Consider the following 19904-nt stretch of genomic DNA (forward strand, 5'->3'; position numbering starts at 1 on the left):
CATATGTGTCATAATCTAAAGGTCAATCTCTGATTGCTCCTCATCAGCATGATACGAGTCTTCATCACTTTGAAGACTGATCAATGTGTGATCTTTCACTGCTGCAGTTCATTACACATGTAGGGATTGTGAGTAATCCTCAAAAGTAATCTGGGAACAGCTAAGAACGAGATGGATCTGAGATTACGCGTGTCCTGTGATCTGTGCACTTTCATCACAGAAATACTGTGCAACAGATAAAGTACACACACACTACACACACCACACAGTTACAGCACCCTATACTGCTTTACGCTGAGGGTTAATAAAACATGCAGCACACACACATGTGCATGCACGCAAGCACATCATAATCTTCTTGGTAATCTTGGTGTTTTTTTCCTAAATAAATAAATGTTACTGTAACTGCCTCCAGTAAGAGAATCTATCGCCATATCATTGTTCAATTATGCAACTGAACTGTACATATACCAGCACATACACTCATCAAACACTGTGGATCCCAACAGTTAGTCAATCCTGCAGTCTATCTGACCAAGACCCCTTCCCCATTAATTTGAATATAAATATAAAATTGTTTAAAATGGTGTATAAAGTATGTGTTTTATGCAACAAATAAAAGAATTCTCCAAAAACACGATAGAAGCCTCTGAATGTAGAAAATTATCAAACGAGAATGTAAGGTAACATTTTTGTAAAAATTCTTTACTGATTAACGTAAAAAAAATATTTTCATACCTTGGGAAAATGAAGCAGCTGTCAGAGTTTGTGTGTCTGGGCGGTCAGCTCCAAGCATCTGGAGGAGGATGAACTTCTGCTGTGATACTGTCCCACCCTCCTCCTCCTACGTCAATATCAGAGCAACGCAACACAAAGCCCCTGACTGAAAGAGAGCTAAGGAACATTGATAATGGTTGCCTCTCAAAGTTTACAGTCACTCACACAGATTCACCACAAGTTTGTATTTTATCTCCATTACTTTTATCATATACAGGTGCAGCTCAATACATAAAAATATCATGGAAAAGTTTATTTATTTATACACAAAGTGAAATATTTCAAGCCTTTATTTTGTTGTAATTTGGATGATTATGGCTTACTGCCATTGGGATTTGGGAGTTATTATAGGGAGTGGGGCAAACATAGGGAAAAGTATTGAGCTTAATAAAGTGTTTCTGCATCTGGCTCTGAGCTAACAGGACATGCATGCCACTCCGTCCCTGAACTAAACTCAAAACGCTTCAGGACGTGTCCATGGAAGCTGTAGATACATATAGAGTGACATCAGGTGAGCCCTGTCTGAACAAATAATCTAGCCTTAGTTTAAAATACAAGTGTGTCTTTGTAAGGTGAAAAAAAATATATATATACATCAATAATAGTCATAGGATTAACAAAGGTTACATTTATAATCAGGACACTGGTTCCAACAAGTCTGTATGTAAAGGACAGAGAGCTGGTGGCCTTCACCATAGGGGGCCCGAGAAACATACAGGTGACAACAAGAAGAGAAGGGCTACCTAATTTCCGATACAAAAGCTCTACGCGATATTACCTTAGTAGCGTTCGTTAATAAATAATTAATTAAGCTGGAGGCGAGGAGACTAATATAACTAATATTGACATTTCAATAAGAGACATAAAATTCAGCAATAAAGCGAGAAAAATAATTCTTGTTTTATTTGCACAAGCAATTGTAACCCTGGGCGATCATCTGCACAGCACAAGACATCTCATCAAAACCAGATACGTATGTATGTAAAAGTCCGGATGAACTCTGTCAAAACTCTGCAATCATTAAGGTCTTGAATCCTGCATCATCCTGCCATGTAACCTTGGATACCATGTCAAAACAATAATTACAGGGCAAGGTAGAAAGAACAGGAAATGTGGGAAAGACATGTCTGAAATAGGCTTCAGTTTAAATTGATCAACTGACAAGAAGGAAGTCATACGACCATGGTAACAGAGACATGTCATGTTCCGTGACAAACCACGCAGGCAACTTGAATGTTTGGTCTACAATGTATTTGTAGAAAAAGAACACATGAAACGCATCATAGTTCTTGTTGGGATTTACTTGATTTTGGTCAGGGCTAAAGCTCTTCTCTCTGTATTCTGGAACAAGGCTCTGATCAAACTCTTCATCTCTGAACTGGAGAACTCTGATGCCAACGGACCTTTACCTTCAGCCCACCTGTGGAGACATTTCACAGAGATGATTAGACAGATTCAGGCGACAACAGAGGGACAGATTCAGTAGATGTGCTCAAACGCTTATTGAATTGTTCCAAACTCTTCCTTCAAACTGGTCCGGCATCTTTATCAATGTTTCTCTTATTTCAACTCTTAAGGATCACATTTCTTATGATAAGAGCAGATTTCCAGTCAATAAAAACATATTTCATGTTTTTCCTTCTGAGTTTGAACTCTAACCTGTCGACAATTTCCTGGAGGTTGGCTCTCAGCACAATGACCAGCTCCTTGAAGGTGTTCCACTTGTTCACATAGATCGGCACTTCTTCCTGATACTTCTTGTTTTTGTTTTCCTCAGCCAGAGGGATGAAGACCAGGGGGCTTTCCTCTATCACAGTTTGGCACAACATGTGAAGGTGCTCCCCATCTGCAGAGGAAATATCCTGGAGACAAAAGGGAGAGAATCTCATTTCTCTCATTTCACAGATACATAGCATATCAAGACAACATATCTTACCCTATTTATTACTTTACTCCAAATCAATAGTTTTCAAGCCAGTGTTTTCCGCTCTCCCTGCTAGAAATACACCTTGGTCAAAGATCTCTCCTCCTCTCCATCGTTAGCAGGAAGTGAGAGGTGGATATGTACATTAAAAGGATACGTTTACAACACCATCCTCAATACAGCAATAACACAAGCTTCAATTTAGAAGAAGGGACCGGTTGTTGTGACTTGTATGTGTTATTGTAACCTTATGGTAAAGAGCAAGGACATGTGCTGAGTCTTCTCCTGCTATGTTACAGTCACACCAGCAGTCTCATGTTTTTGTGACCACTGAGCTCTCTTAAGGCTACAGGGAATTACTGAAAACAGACTTAATGTAATAATGTCTCTGGGCTGTTATGAGATATATAAAATACTTCATGTGAAAAAAAGACAAACCTCCAGCATCATGATTTTGGAAATGATCTCTGTAATGGCTGTGTTAAGGAGGCTTCCCATGGCTTTACAATAGATGCTGATGGGTAGGACGTCCTGCCACACTGTGCCCAGCTGCTTCAACTGATGGATGACCTGCAGTCAAACACATACGTACATACATGTTGACCCAAAACTGTACATGAATCAAAGGTAAATCAATGAAGTTAGGAATTTAAAAAAAGAAGTCATCTCAGTCGTCATAACTCATTTTCCCATTGAGATAAAACTCTATCCATGACAGCCATATGACTATAATGTAACAAATGACTTGAATCAACTCTTTCCACCAGTCCCCCGCCCCCACAACAAGGAAATGCTACTCTGATGCAACATGTATGAGTACAAATACTGTGTACTTATTCAGGTTACTGTAGCTCCTTTGTTTGTCCATCTCGTCTTCCTGCTTACATTTGAGTTGACCATCATCATTGTTCTCTTACCTGTCTCACTGCTTTGCTGGCTGCAGTGTAGTTGTCTTCATCATCCAGGTTGGAGAAGTTGTGAGCAGTTGAAAGTCTCTCCAGCAGCTCACTTCTCTGGACATTCAGCTGTGCAAGGAAACACTGCGCACCTGGCAAACACAGTTACCAGCATCTACCTGTCAGCTTATGGAATGAGTCACACCGCAGTATTGTCTAGACGTCCACACCTTAAACACTAAACCCTAGCATTTTGGCGCAAGGTGGCGGCAGAGAACAGCTCAGAGAGCCACAAAGACACGGGCTCATCCTTTGAATGTATGAAAGGTTATCAGACCAAAAGACTAGAAATGTCTTGTTTATTGGTCTGATAATGCTGTGGAAGCACCAATTTGTTATATTCAAAGATGAACCATTATACAACCATTCCATGCACACACACATGCACACGTGGCTAGTAGTTGAGCATTTTAGGAAAAGGTGGATGAACGACCCAAAATCAACATCATTCACCACCATTGTGAGCTCTGCAAAAAGAACAAAAAGCATTTGGTTACCCAGTTTCCTAAATGCAGGCACCATGTCAACAAAGGTCGCAATGCCCTCACTGAGGGGCTGCGGCAAGTGGGCTCTGAAGTAATGGCCCAGGGTGAGCAGATGGTGAGCCAGGTACATGCAGTTGTTATGCTGGATGGCCGCCAGGTGAGGAAACTTCAGCAGGTTCTCTCTGGATGGTGGATAAGAGAAGAGAAGGAGTCTTTAGCTGCAGATGAGCCGTGCCGTTTCAGTATGCGTGTTATTACGTGGATACATACTTACTTGTGGTACGTAGGCACGACATCATAGAATAGCTGGAAGATGTTTCTTACTGTGAAAAATAGTTGTAATGCACTGCAAAAATAAACAAAATAAAATGTTATAGTCCATAACACCTGCTGATGATATTCAGCTTAGTCCTGTTAAAAGAAAATACAGCTGGAAGGAAGGGAAACCAAATGTATACTATTAAATATACTAGTTTAACAATGGCCATGTCTCACACACAGGCTAGGGAAAGAAAAGGTGAAAACCTGAGGAATATCTGCATTTTTAATCCAGTTCCACTGCATTCATTCAACAGTAGAACACACTTCTGCAACAGTTTACTCACAGTAATTAAATTAAAGCAGTACACATAAATAATAACTTAACTCAGGGGTTCCCAAACTTTTTCTGCAGGGCCCCCCTTTTGTAGATAAGAAAATGTTTGTTTAATCTTCCTTTACAGCAGAATTATTAAAGGTCTATCGGTGTAATACTGTGTAACTTTTACTGTGTAACAGCATCTCTGCTTTCAATAAATTCAAAATAAATCCCTTGTCGCGACCCCACTGCAATACCTCTGAGCGCCCCCCATTTTGGAAACCGCTGATTTAACTTAAGCTGGATTCTTCCTTGTGTGTGTGAGAGACGACGCTGATTGATTTCATGGTGTCTTTTCAGCACCATAAACTTTGACTTTTATGCAAACAATGTGAGGTAAATTGTCAACAGTGTTTTTCCTCCATAATGCCAGTTAGCCATTACTAATAAGACATGAAACAAATAGCATGTAGCTTTGTCATGCCAGTCAAGACTATGGCGTACCATTGTGATGAACTTCCCACGGCCTCACACAGCGTGTTAAGAGCCAGCTCCATCAGCAGCTGCACCGATTCACTTATACGGCAGGCTGGCAGGCGCAGAGTCCACACAGACAACTGCTTCTCATTGTTCATCATCGTCGCGTCTTCCTTTGAGGTCTCCTGCTTCCCTCTGACCGCTGAACCTGGAGCAGGCAGCTTGGGAAGACGCAGCTTGGTGTCTGATATGATCTAATGGCGCAAAGAGATAATCATTGAAATAATTAAAAGAAAAGACTAGGGATAGGAACTACAAGATGTAAGCTGAATGAACATTAATATGAATTCAGCGTTGCATACAGAGCAAATGTAGGCAATGAGAGAGTGACAGAGATAGAATGAGAGATGGTGAGGGCGTCTATCCCATGGGACACGCCCACCTGTACACACCACCACCACCACCACAAGGCCCTCATTGGGTTTCCCCAAAGCACTCTGCTCATTTGTCCAATTACTTAACCCAACGTATATGTACCTTGACAGTGTTGTGCATCTTGGAGGTCATGAGTTTGCGTGCTGTCACAATGACATCCTTGCACTTCTTGCTGGCAAAGTGACAGTTGACGTCCCTGGCATAATTGAGCAGGTCAGTGGAATCACCCTGCAGATACTCCATTTCCTTCAGGGACATCTCAAACTCCTCGGTTTCCTTGATTACCTTGACAATTTAAAAAGGAAAAAAAAAACACGTGTTCATAAATGATTGAAGATTAAATATCAATGTAAAGAGATAATTCAATCATTTCTTATAGCATCTTGATAAAGTCAACAGACTTAACGATAGGCTTCTCGCCCAGAGGGACGCCAATCAAATTGACTACATTTGACTTGAAGAGATAATACACATCTGTATCTTTAAAATAATACATTTACATCTAAATATGACGTACTGTTGACATTTTAATAATGAAAACTGCTGTTTGCTCATACATACAGTACTATATGTCCCAAGCTGGCTGCTGTTTGTGGGTATGGAGTAGAGCAGACACTCATGGATGATGCATTGGGACACCTCCTCCCAAATCAGTTCGCCCAGGATGGTCGACAGCTTTTTATCACCGATCGACACATCTGAAAAGTAATGGATGAGTGAGACGTCTGAATACAGTTCAACACTTAATGATTGAACCATAGGAAGTCCCTCTATGGCTGAGCCTGACTGCCTGCAAAATGCCAATCCAACTTCTGTGGTAAGTACCATGTAAGAGGTCTAAGTACAATGTGCCATGTAATGGTTGAGGTCATTCCATACCTAGCATGAGTGAGTGAAGCATTTTGAGCACCAGGAGCAGTTTGCTGTAGACTTGTGAAGGTGTGGATCGCTCCTCATGGCTCTCCTCCAAGCACTGTAGGGCCAGGATGGTCCCCTCACCCTGCTGCTCTGTCGCTCTCACGGATAGTGATGGGTACAACACCAACGGCTTCAGTATGTTCTTCAGCAGCACCTGGCCTGGAACGCAGTGAGAGAGCTGCATTTGTTTGACATTCACCTCTAATTTCGCATAAACTACTAAACTGTTATGTTACAGCATACAGGCGTTTCCGAACACTTCATTCATTGATTTGACTTGCATTCATCATTTTAATATGCTGTAATTAACACAGCTGGGAATCAATTCAAAGAACTCAGGAACACATTTTTTTAAAAAGTGACTTCTCACATTAAATGAAGATGGTAAGACTGTCCCAACACTTTGTTTCCATGGAAAAGAGATGTGACTCAAAAGGGAGCATTACATTACATTACGATCATTTGGCAGACGCTTTTATCCAAAGCGACTTACATTACATTACCACCCTTCGCAGAGGGGGGAGCAATTGAGGGTTCGGTGCCTTGCTCAGGGGCACCTCAGCAGGGGCTCGAACCGGCGACCCTCTGGTTCCCAAGCAGAAGCACTACCCACTGAGCCACTGCCTCCCTCGAGCAGAGATTGATTACACTAGATTCATAATCCACTCGACCTGAACAGTCCCAAACCCGATGACCAAGGCATAAACGGAGGATCCACTCAGTTGTTGTGAAGAATAAGAGCTCATAAATGTTATTGACTCATTTAGTGAAACAATGTCAGTATTGTGTCTCTATGAGGGAGATGGCTATGTGTGTAACGGTCACTGTGTTTGCTCTTACTGAAAAGTTTAATCTTGTGCTGAAGTTCACCCTGGATGGCCAGAGCTTGCAGGACACAGCAAAGCTGAGCGGGAGGTTTCTGTTCACCATCCTTACTGCAACCCAGCCTCAGGTTGAGCTGCACCTTCAGGAAGGACTTCAGAACTGCAGGCTCTGTATGAAGGGCACATAGATTTACATGTTCAGATGTTTGTATGTCGGTTTTTGTGCCTGTGGTTAAAGAAACAATACAAACCTTGTTAAAACCAGATATTGTGTCTTCTGTTTTTTTGGTTTTGTAATCTACACACAATTGTAAACAGGATATACATGGGAATTAAGGTGCACACTTTCACCTCTCTCAACAGACAGACAGAAAGAAGTTAGTGTTTGAGAAACTAAAACTGGATCCATTTTCACACCTGTGTAAACCTTTTGATCCACTCGAGTGTGATCCTTTTAGACTTTCTCACCAATACAGACAGACGTCCATGATGTCATGAAGGTCATTTCACACAGCGCTCTCTCAGTCACAAAACCTGACATTCTATTCTAAAATGTGTAAGGATGATTAGAGATGTGCTTTATATTGTAAGAGGGCACTGATTTAAAAACAACATTTTACCATGATTACCTTCTATTTACAACTTCTCAAGATCTGGAAATGATTTTTAAATGTACAAAATGTTGAATTCCCAGTCAGTGATGATTTGGGGTGCTATGTCATCTGATGGTTTTGGTGCATTGTGTTTCTTAAGTTCAAAATCAACGCAGCCGTCTACCAGGAAAGTTAAGAGCACTTCATGCTGACAATCTTTATGGAGATGCTGATTTCAGTTTCCAGCAGGACTTGAAAGAGCAGCTGTGTCAAACTCAGGCCCGCAGGCCAAATCTGCAGTGTAATTAATTATGTAATTATAATGTCTATTAAAGATTTACCCACCGGTAAATACTGCAAAAACTCTAGGTACTTACCGCCCAGTTTACCCGACCATTTGCCAACTTTGAAGCCCAGAAATGTAGGTTTTTACCGCCTATAACCGTATCATCTCCTCCTCCCTCCCGCCACAGGCTGATCACCTCCATGACACACCGCACTGATGCAGTATTTTGTGCAAAAGGGGCCCCAACCAAGTATTGAGTGCATATACATACACATTTTTCACAAGGATGACATTTCATTTTTGTTATTGGTCTCTTGTAGTATTCGAAGTTTGAAATATTTCACTTTGTGTGTAATGAATCTTAAATATATGAGTTTCACTTTTTCAATTGAATTACTGAAATAAATGAACTTTTCCACCATATTCTTCTTTATTGAGCTGCACCTCCATCCTAGTTTGAGAAGCTTGGCTTTTGGTAGACTAGCTCTTGAATTTCTTACCCTTTGACGAAGGTAATGTCCAGATGACCATGCGCTTCCACTCATCTCCCAGGTGGTAGATAAGGTTTTCTCTCTGGACTGTGAGCTCAGAGGTGAGAGCACTGAGCAGTGGGAGCTGTGAACTTTTCCAGCCCTTCAGGGAATCCACACTGGCCCTGGCCTGGGAACAGCAGGGAATACAATAGAAATGAATAACATTAAGCCTAAGTAATTCTTCACCATGGCATGTTCAAATATGGCATGTCTGATGAGCTACAGCAGTATCAGACTGAACACAAGAGCCGTCCGAAGCTTATACAAGCAGCTGATCAAACCCGCACAGCCCAAGAAACAACTGCCCAACAACTACTCATCCAACCTGGAGAAATGGAGAATGAAACCCTTGGTATCTCTTCTGTACTGCACAATGTTAACACAGGGCAGCAATTCTTGAGCTTGTAGAATCGAGCTAGTAGATTCTTTTTAAAACTGGAAGTACGAACTGGCATTGTTGGGGCCTGTTGTTATACAGCAACAAATCCATTAAAATAACCTTGGGTATTATAAAAATGAAGATGGCTTTTCAAAATAAATTCCACAATATTTTTGATTTCATTCATAAGAAAAACTGTAAAAATCGATTACAGAAATAACAAAAAACAGCCTCCAGTAACTCCTTTTTACAACCCTGAGAATAAAGTGTTTGTGTGTCAAACAAGTGCATGTGCTCGTGTGTGTCGGAGGGGGCGCAAACTTTCGAATGTGTGGAATTTGCATTGTGTGAAACATGTATGTATAAGCATGTATGTGTGAAGCATGTATGTATAAAAACTGCATGAAAGAAATGTAAAAAGCATGTATTTGGAAGAGTAATTTCTCAACTCTGAGATAATACAATGGGTGTTCTTCTTCGTCTTAAAACAGCCCAGAGCCTTTCAATAGATAGGAGTTGTTTTGCAACAAAAGGTGTGAGGACATCTTTAGAATTTGTACTCTCTACAGAACAGAGAACAATAAACTACCTGCTTTAAACATTGATAGTTATATGAACGTTTTTTTCTAATGATTTGGAGTTGATATGAACTCTGATACTGTGTGGACACTGTGGAAGCAGCTCTCACCCTTTCCAGCTGATTGGCTGCATTCACATACTTCTTCTCCACCAAGGCTTTACTGTATTCCTCCATAGCACTGGAGAACTAACAGTCAGAAGACAGGATGGAAGCACAAACATTTCAACATGAGATTTGGCAAATAATACAGAGTCACAAAATGTTTTTGTTCTGCCTAAACGTAGACATTTCTTTACAGGAGGATGCATTTGAGTTTGAGCTTTAAAATGTATACAGGACAAAAAGGTTTCCTCAGGAAAGTCACATCTTCTATTTCACACAATCATCTCTTTGTCTGTATTCCCATGAAGGCAAAAATATTGGGTTGAGGTGTGTTGTGGAATGAACGATGGAATTAATCTAACCCCTTACCCCACACACTGTATGTACGTACGTCTTTCAGGTATTCAAGCATTGCTATGACGACTGTATTCTTCTCCAGCTGCTGCTTCAACTTTGCATACTCTGCCACAGTCACATGGATGTTCTGCTGCACCTGTCACACACACACACACACACACACACACACACACACACACACACACATGCAACAATAACTATCACTCATTTGCTGCCCATTGTAAAGACCTTTAAACCTTGATTTTAAAATGTTTCAAATGTTTTGGTGGCGTTCACCATAATTAAAACAGAACATAAACATCAAAGGAAGAAAATTCTATTTGGGTGAAAGTTCAAAGGTAAGAATAGAATGTGCAGCTCAGATTGCTGTAATCAAATGATGATCAATAGAAGCTTTAACTGTAGCAGAAGGAGTTGCAGTCATATTGTTTCTCTATGGACCCTTTGGATGTACACAAGCCATCTTCTTGAGGCTGAAACCAGCCTAATCCTCTTTTTTTTTTTTTACAAATCAAACTTGTAATATGCCCCCCAACACATACCTCAGTCTCAATGCAAGTTTTGAGGACATCCATGTCTTTGGAGACCTCATCCACTTGTCCCATTAGCTCCTTGGACCCTTGAAGACTTGGCAAAAAGTCATTGTAGCGCTTGCTGATGATGTCACAGACTTCTTCCTGGAAAATGACAAAGGCTTTCAACAGTTATTTGCTATTTACACTTGTCATGCAATAACAGTAAAATACGCTAAAACTCCGCGAGGAAATTCTTTACCAACGCTACAGATTCTGGGCGGAAGGCAGGAATCTATTTGCTGGAAAGTATTTATGGAAGGTTCTTACTTGCTTTGCTGTGTGTTTCATGCTGCCATGATTGCAACTAAAACAATACGACAATAACGCTTTATTTATTAGTTTGAGTCTTGTGTGGATTCCTTAGAGGCCTCTGCTTGGGAACCGGAAGGGGGCCGGTTCGAGTCCCCCCTGTGGACTAGCAGCCAAAGAGTTGCCAAAAAGTGACACTGCCTAGGTGCCCTTGAGCAATGCACCGAACCCCCATCCTACTCCACGGGCGCTGGCTGCCTTTCAATGTCTGCTTCATTGTAACGCAACAGCACACTGTATGTAAACTGCTATACTTGTTGCCGGTTGTTAATTAAGACAGATTTATTCATTATGATATTAACAAATATATTTACTACAATGTAAAGCACTTAAATGCATTACATTTGGATGAAAGAATGGCCATGGTGACTTGGAATGAGAGTAAAAGGAGTAAGGTTTGCAGTATTCGAATTCCCGCTGATTTCATTCTATAGGCTACTGCAATGACACTTCCATCAAGTTTGAATGACGGACTGATGACGTCACTGTTTCGTTGTAATGTGTTTATGTGAGTGACATCGCGTCTGTTCGGACACAGCTATTGCTAACATTCGACCTAGCCAATCTAATCTTGCTGCCCGTTTTACACCAGTGAACACCAGCTCAGTTCAATCTCCTGTTAGCTAATAGTTTGAACCGATGACAGCTAGGTGTTTTAACAGTTAAACTTTGATCAACCAGACAACATTTACACCCTTCAACAAACCGCGTTAGCATAACTTAGCGCAGGTGCTAGCTAGTCGAGTACCTTCGTATCTTCTACTTTTCGGGACATCCTGGTTATCTTACTGGACAGATCTTCTTTTTCCAGTTTGCCAGAGCTGGCCAGTACTTCCGTCACAAACGAAGCCATGCTGTCTTTACGATCTCTACAATGTTTTCAGATCGACCATGACACATCACCACAGCGATGATCCCGCCACGCACTCTCATTGGTTTCTCTGACAGGAGGCCGATGATGTCACATCCAGTCGTTTTTTTTTTTTTTTTTTTTCTTCTTCTTCTTCTTCTTCTTCTTCTTCTTCTTCTTCCTCTTCTTCTTCCTCCTCTTCTTCTTCTTCTTACCTAATACTCACTACTACTTTAAGCCTCCTTTGCAGTTTTCCTTCCTTGCCTCCTTTTAAAAACATACATTATAAGATTATTTTATTGAAATTATGTGCATTTTTTAATTCATTCATTCTTTCACTGTGCCTGTGCTACTTCCTAAGCTTTTAAAATACCATTACAGGGAGAATCGCTTGTTTATTGTTTTTGTTGTGCAATGGTGTTGTGAACCACGTGATCACACATTCTCCACTCACATCAACATCCTATGCATAAACGAACTAAATCAATTAACCATCATTTTAAAATACCTGTCCTTTACTTGCCACAAGCTTAACCACAACAAATTGCTCTCCTTCCATCCTGATTTTCCACTGATTCCAACAAAGTATTGTGTAAGGATTAGAGAAGTGTGTAATAATAAGATTCAACTCTTTCATCCACGCCTCAATAATCTATCAGAACCCGAGTCACTCAGTGAGTGGTTGGAGGGATGGTTAGTAGGTTGGTAGGTCACTTTTAAGGGGAAGCAGGTCATTTCAGCTTTTGTGCAGCAAGAAAGAACACGGTCTACTGTGCCTGGTCAGTAGCTGGGATAGCACAGTAGAGGCAGAAAATATTCCAAGGTCCTACTGCTGTGGCAGTTCTTCAAAAGCACTGCTGTAGAGGCTTAGAATGAGACACTGTCAGAGTGATATAGTCGTTATGTGATATGTGATGATCACTGCAGGCTCAAAGACTTTTTTCTCTTGCTTTTACAGTCATATTGCGTGTTATTGGAATAGTAATTGTAATAAAAATGTAAATTAAACTAAATTCTAACCAAATTCAAAGTACACAGATACAGTACACACACACACACACAGACACACACACACACATTTTCGCCTGTCTGGTACTCTGGCTTCTGAGAACAACATGTACCCATTCTGAGCAGAGCCCGACTGAATGAGTGGCTGTGTGCTCAGTCAACAAGTCATGCTGCTGGTGCGGGAAGGAAACAAACTGTGAGAACCAAGATGAAGGAGGCAAAAGAGGCTCAATCAAAAGCGAAAGTCATTCCTCACATTTTATGGCTTGTTTGTCTTGTTCTTTTCAATTCAGGTATGTCAGATTTTCTACAAATATCATTTCCTGGTATGAAGATACACACAAGGATAAACAAGTGTGCTTAAATATTGGTCAGATTTGTTTAGCTTGTATTTAGATATTATTTCGTTGTTTTCTGTTTCATTGATTGATTGAAGGTTGATTCTTTGAAAAGATTTAAGGATTTAGGTAATAAAGGCAAATGTAAACATAGCACTTTGTGAGTAATGAAGAATATCTTTCAGCTTGATTGATAATAACTTTTCTAATTCCCATAAACCAGTTCTCTTCTATCATTCATTGTGATATTCCAATGATACATCTTCTGTCTTCCGCACCTGTGGCTCATGTTGCACACCTTGATGTTTGGTTGTTTGAGCAGAGAGCTGCCTCTCGTTAGGACACGTTCACCTTTTTGCTTACATGATGAGGTTATTTGTGTTTTTTTCCTTGTCTTTGTGGAGAGGTTGGGATGGTCACAGCCATTGGTGTGTGGACCTATAACGTGCTTTGAGACACTGTTTTTAATATTGTACCATACAAATAAAGTTGACTTGAAACCATAGATATGCTCTGATTGTTGAAAGTGTATTTAATGACACAATGCAAGCAGTAAAGTGTTGTACAGCCTCACTACACAAACAGAACTTTGTGGTAATTTAGTTGTGGTAAATTTTCCAATGTCACCACAAACAAACAAAAGAGTGAGCTACTGTACTGGATTTCATTAGATTGTATAACATTGAGACCCATTGTAGGTTACATAGCATAACTTTGCCAGAATGCTGTAACAGAAGCAATATTTTCCAGTATTATACAGCACAGGTATTTTCAGCTGTGGTTGTATTCTGTGGTCATCATTGTTTTGCTATTGTTATCGCAAGCAGCAGTCACTGAGCTGCTCTGTTTCTGAAGCTTGGCGTTCTCTCAGTGCTCTTTTCATGAACTGACAACAAGGAAATTTGACGAAACAATGCTCGCTTTTGTTGGCTCTGTTGACCCTACCCAATGACAGACAGCTGCTACCATGGTGATGTAGATCTGCCATGCAAATTGGTTCCAGTGCTTCAGTCTTAGGGTGTGTGATGCCCACACAGTCTTCAGCTAAGTGCTGCATCACTTACTGCAGCTGCCAGAAGAATAACACTGACATTCATTAGATTAGATTAGATTCAACTTTATTGTCATTGCCTGTCACAAGTACAAGCAACGAAATGCAGATAGCCTCTAGCCAGAAGTGCAAAAGTGATAATAAATACTATATTATAGATAGGTTACAGTTAAATGACAGATAGGGGTATTTACATTAAGAGCAGTATATACAGGAGTGCCAAGGCAATACAGAAGTGTAAGCATATATGAAATGCAGAAAAAAAGTTTTACAGTTTAAACAGTCAAGTTTTTTTTTTACAGTATGTACAGTAAAACAAAGTTAAACAAAGTGACCAATGAAAGTGCAGTCGAGTGTGTGTGAATGATGTGAAGGAGGGTGGGGTGACAGGGGGCAGAGTTCAGCAGGGAGACTGCTGTGGGGAAGAAACTGTTCCTGAACCTGGTGGTCCTTGTACGGAGACTCCTGTAGCTCCTCCCAGAGGGCAGGAAGGCAAACAGTCTGTGTGCCGGATAGCAGGAGTCTTTCTTTATTTTGGTAGCTCTCCTGAGACAACGCTTCCTGAAGGTGGTCTCAAGAGCAGGAAGTGGGGCACCAGCGATGCGTTGGGCGGTTTTCACCACCTTCTGCAGCACCTTCCGGTCAGCTACGGAGCAGCTCCCATACCAAACTGTAATGCAGGTGGTCAGGATGCTCTTGATGGTGCAGCGATAGAAGTTCACCAGGATCTCTGAAGAGAGGTGGTTTTTCCTCAGAATCCTCAGGAAAAATAGGCGCCGGTGAGCCTTCTTGACCAGATTGGAGCAGTTGGTTGTCCAGGTTAGGTCCTGTGAGATGTGGATCCCCAGGGATTTAAAGCTGGTCACATGCTCCACCGCCGCACCATTGAAGTGGATGGGTAGACGAGTGTCAGCATTCTTCCTGACGTCCACAATGAGCTCCTTGGTCTTTGTGGTGTTGAGCAGCAGGTTGTTGCCGTCGCAACACGTAGCCAGGCAATCCACCTCCTCAATCTAGGCCAACTCAGGAGCTTACAACAAATCCCTTCTGTCTCCATGCAGGTGGAGTGCTGGCAGTGAATATGACTATCCCCAGCACTCTCGTCCGAGGTACAGTGGGAGGAGAGGCCCTTCTGTCTGTACGATACATCAGTTTCAGCCTTGACCTTCCAGTCATCAAGTGGCAGCTCAAGAGAGAAAAGTTTGTCACTGTGGTCCAGTCTATTGGGACAGACATCATTGGGAACCTGAGGCCAGAGTATCGTGACCGGATCCTGATTTTCGAGAATGGAACCCTGCTTCTCCACAATCTAAGACTCTCTGATGAGGGAGCATATGATGTGGAGATTTCCATCACAGATGACACGTTCCCAGGAGAGGGTGGCATCACACTCACAGTGGATGGTAGAAGGATAAGTTCTACTGTACATCTAACTGATTGAAGAAATCACAAATGTGATTGTGGTATAAGCTGTGTAAAGAAGGCATACTCACCTGTTACTTACACTCAAGTTACAGGTTGGATGAGTTCTTATTAGATACAAATTTAACTCTGACTAATTGCCAATTCCATGGTGTTCTTCCCCTATAAAGCTTCAGTTCTGGAGAAGTAGATCCTTCATGTGTCAGATTTTGACACCTCCAGCAGTTTAGATCCAACAATAGAAGTATTATACCGCAGGATTATAAATGTTGGCCTCATTGAGACATTTTCCCCGTGAGGCCATTCAACAGGATTTATAACGGAATTTGTACATGTCTCATGATGTTACAACACACACATATAATCCACAAGTGTGTCCTTTTTGCAACTTATATCAATTGATAAAATCTAAACTAACAGTAACAGCTATGGCTTTTACTAAATTATACATTTCAGAATAATATGGATCTTATGAAATAGTAATCCTTTCAGTCATCTTTGGCTCTTACTACTTTGTTTCACAGTGATTCTTTAGTTTGTCAAATTGCTCTCTCTCCCCCAGAGCCCATATCGCGGCCTTACATCCAGATGGAGGCTTCATCAGTGCTGGAGCTAAGTGAAAACTTTATCCTCAACTGTTCCCATGAAAACGGGACTAGGACTACATACAGGTGGTCTAAAGGTGGGAAACCTCTGACCAATGAGACGAGGTTTGTGCTGTCAGCAGATCAGAAGCTTTTGACCATCACGCGGGTGTTGATGGCAGATGATGACATCTACGGCTGCATGGTGGAGAATCCTGTTGGCAGAATGACAAGCTTGCCCATCAGACTGACTGTGTACAGTAGGTCTTACTGCTTTAAAGCAATGCATAACACCCCTGATTTGACCCCTGACTTATATTTTGTGAGTAAGACAACAATGTAAGTAGAATGGTCAAATGAACAAAATAAATGTGGCCAATTTGAAGCTGATTGGAAACACAGATACAGTCACACATACAGGAATTAGGCATGACATTAGACAGGCATGGCATTTGCTTAACACTTTATTTACAATACATCATAGGCACTCAATTCTACTCTGTCACCATTGCTTTTGGTCTAGTATAGCTGTAACTTCTATTATATTCTGTGTATATTGTGTAACCTCATATATTCCTTTGTTCTTGTTCTGTTATGTTTCTGGTTTTATTCGATCTGACTGTACTATTGCACAACCCTCTAGGGAGAAGTTCCCTCTATATCATCCTTTCCACTGGAGGGATATTCCTTCTTATTACCTTGGTAACGATATGTGCCTGCTGGACACCTTCCAAAAAGTAAGAGGCACATTACAGTGTCAAATCAACCCTAAACTGTCAGTAACACGCAAGTAAGCTGTAAAAACTTATATAAATTATATACATAAAACATCACAACTTGTAATTACTTTGAAAAACCTTTTCACAGTGACAAATTAAATGTACTGCAGATTTTCAATGGAGTCAAAGTCAACCAATTTTGTCTTGGTTAGGTCAAGACACCCTGCTAGAAAGCCTCTCTGCAGATTTGATGATCACTCTCACCATTCATTAATCAATAATGGAGGTATGGATCTGTTCATGTGATATTGTGACAGCAGGAGAGATGAGCTGTGAGATTGAATATTTATCAGTTTCTATGCTTTTCCACAGCTGATGTGCTTCCAATAATGACAGAACACAATGGAAAGAACGTAGTAACGTCTCTTTACATCCTGCAACAGAAGGTACCGCAGATCAACAGTATGATAACAAGGTCCAAAGCCCACCTAGTGGCCCCTAGAGGCAGTAATGACCATGACACCCACCAAATTTAACAAATGACACAGTGCTGATTTTGTTAGTTGATTAAATAGCTTTACCAGGATAGGTAAAGTGAGGCCTTTGGTCATTTAGCTGGACTGGTGAGAGATAAAGAAACCTTTCTGCCTGGTATGAGCTCTGCTCTAGGATTCACCACATCAGCGAGTCAGTGGCTTCCCAGTGACTGGGAACAAAAGAGGGCAAGTTCAACCCCAGCAGCCTGGCTTACAGCAAGCCAAGACCAGAATATATAATATTCTAAAGAGAGATAGCAGTGGGAGAGTCATCAGGTCCCTTATAGGGGAATTTTATTTGTTGAAAACATTGTAAATGTAGATCTATAACTTGTGTATACCAAGATACAAGACACCCCTGTTTGTGTGCAAAGTTGACCATCTGCTCTGAGGGATATGTTTGTCATTTGATTGACCTTTTTGGGAATATAATAATCAGAGAAGGGATAGTAAACCTTTTCGGTGTTTGCAGGATCCCTCCCTAGATGACATGTCCAGCAGCAGCATTGGCTCCCCTGAACACGACAGACCACCATGCTATAATGGCTCCCTGAATGAGAGTTCTTGTCCCCGTTCCACCAGCCCCCTTGGCCACTCCTCACAAAGGTATCCCTGAAACCTTCACATCACAACCGGCTGGTCACCAGGTTACACTCTGCTCCCAGCTCAGGAAATACTCTAAAACCTCATGCACATCAGCCCGTCTGGGGAGAGCCTGGACTGCAGCATCTCACCTTATAATAGTTAATAGAAACATGTACAACATGTTAATGTTTTCTTTATGATGAATAGTACTGTTTGCCCAAATGGATCAATGATGTCGTACACTGATATTTACCCTTGCTTCACAGAGGAGGAGAAGGTATTGTAAAGGGCTATGTGAGTGTATGTGTGTGTGTGTGTGTGTGTGTGTGTGTGTGTGTGTGTGTGTGTGTGTGTGTGTGTGTGTGTGTGTGTGTGTGTCTGTCTGTCTGTGTGTCTGTCTGTCTTTGCACATAACTTAGAAACAGTTGCTCAGATTTTTACAAGAGAAGGCAAAGGTCTGTGGCCTAGTCCACCACAGAGATGATCAGGATCTGGATCTGAATTCCAGAATGTTTTAATGTCTGACCCTTGATCTGAAGGTTCAGGGTTTGAGTCCCTGCCTCAGTGTAGTTGTTTTTGGGGCCTCATTTATAATATGTAGAATCTGGAATATATCATTGCATATGCTGAGAACAGAGAAATAGCATACACAAAGATCAAACCGTGCACAATCACACTTATATGCAGTGTGCTTTGCTTTGATTGGTTTCTCATTGCATGGATATTAACCGCACACCAGGACAAGCGATGTTGAAGGGCGTGTGATGAAGCTCTTTGATATGTGTAATTGATAGGTTTAATGGGTTCACTTTATTACCCATAGTGCCCAGCTACTCTGCCTTGTTTGAGGACTGTAGCTGCACTCGCGGTTGTATGTATGGCTATCCCTCCACATGGTTAATTAAAAAGTAGTTCTAGCGCAGTCGACTCGTGTCATTCACAACAGTCTCATGACGGCATGTGTCCTACACATGACACTTTGCATTGTAATGCAATGGGGGAATACATTTGTGAATGAGACTTCACAGTACTTCCGTCATCAATGAAATACAAATGATCCTTATCCAGCTTTTTAAATGGCTTCGACAGATGAGACATTTTAGTTGAACTAATAAAGTCAATACCGGTATTAATTATAGATAATACAACTATATATTTTTTGGCTCTTCTTTGGTAATCTGCTTGGATAAAGTTACTCTGTATGGTTTTAATGGTTTGCAAGAACACATTGCATTCATAGCTCGGCCCCTCAAATGGAGAAAATGCCAGAAGAGGGAAAGATTTCAAACTTATGGTCCGTCAAGGCTCCAACCTATCAGCTGAACATTGCCCTCATCTCCTTATGAAACCTCCTTTGATAGACATGGATGGAAAAAGATGAGGATATGATAATGATGGAAAATGTCAAATTAGAGACTAGTCCCTTTTTGAACATAGATAGCATTCTTATCACATTGTGGAATATCTAGAGATATACATATATATCAATATTGCATTCATTGAAATGGGGCCACACTTCTTGACACATGACATGAGTTTAATATTTCTTTGACATAAAAGTACATACAGTGTCAGCTTTGCAGTGATGAATAACCTACGACAGCAATGAAGCAAGAACATTCCATTTCATTTCAGGCTGAGACAATAAAGACGGGCTGCATAAGGGGAATTTAAGTGAATCTACACTATTTAAAAAAAATAAAATGTACAGTGGGTTCATGCAT

The 19904-nt window shown here is 41.1% G+C and overlaps 2 protein-coding genes across 3 annotated transcripts; one reads left to right on the forward strand and one right to left on the reverse strand.

Annotated features, from left to right (window-relative positions):
• Positions 1 to 1653: 1653 nt before the first annotated feature.
• zw10 (zw10 kinetochore protein) lies at positions 1654 to 12049 on the reverse strand. Of its 2 annotated transcripts, none has more exons than XM_076161410.1 (16): positions 11836 to 12049; positions 10746 to 10880; positions 10238 to 10339; positions 9853 to 9930; positions 8753 to 8912; positions 7390 to 7542; positions 6511 to 6708; positions 6193 to 6329; positions 5734 to 5916; positions 5224 to 5450; positions 4417 to 4488; positions 4155 to 4324; positions 3619 to 3749; positions 3140 to 3271; positions 2437 to 2639; positions 1654 to 2197 (listed from the first exon to the last, which is right to left on the reverse strand). In XM_076161410.1, exons 1-16 carry the CDS (start codon positions 11938 to 11940, stop codon positions 2077 to 2079), a joined length of 2307 nt encoding a protein of 768 aa, XP_076017525.1. In that variant the 5' UTR covers positions 11941 to 12049; the 3' UTR covers positions 1654 to 2076. The 2 variants fall into 2 exon arrangements, with proteins under 2 accessions (XP_076017525.1, XP_076017526.1); XM_076161411.1 differs by having other exon boundaries at positions 11877 to 11986.
• Positions 12050 to 13066: 1017 nt separating this feature from the next.
• Positions 13067 to 19583, forward strand: hepacamb (hepatic and glial cell adhesion molecule b). The gene is made up of 7 exons (XM_076161412.1): positions 13067 to 13238; positions 15396 to 15737; positions 16319 to 16600; positions 16984 to 17077; positions 17272 to 17345; positions 17432 to 17505; positions 18068 to 19583. The coding sequence occupies exons 1-7, from the start codon at positions 13154 to 13156 to the stop codon at positions 18209 to 18211; spliced, it is 1095 nt and encodes a 364-aa protein (XP_076017527.1). The 5' UTR covers positions 13067 to 13153; the 3' UTR covers positions 18212 to 19583.
• The last annotated feature ends 321 nt before the right edge of the window (positions 19584 to 19904 follow it).

This window comes from Genypterus blacodes, unplaced genomic scaffold (genome assembly GCF_046128005.1).
Source record: "Genypterus blacodes isolate CSIRO-AG114 ecotype Tasmania unplaced genomic scaffold, CSIRO-AGI_Gbla_v1 ptg000111l_1, whole genome shotgun sequence".
Classification (NCBI taxonomy): domain Eukaryota; kingdom Metazoa; phylum Chordata; class Actinopteri; order Ophidiiformes; family Ophidiidae; genus Genypterus; species Genypterus blacodes.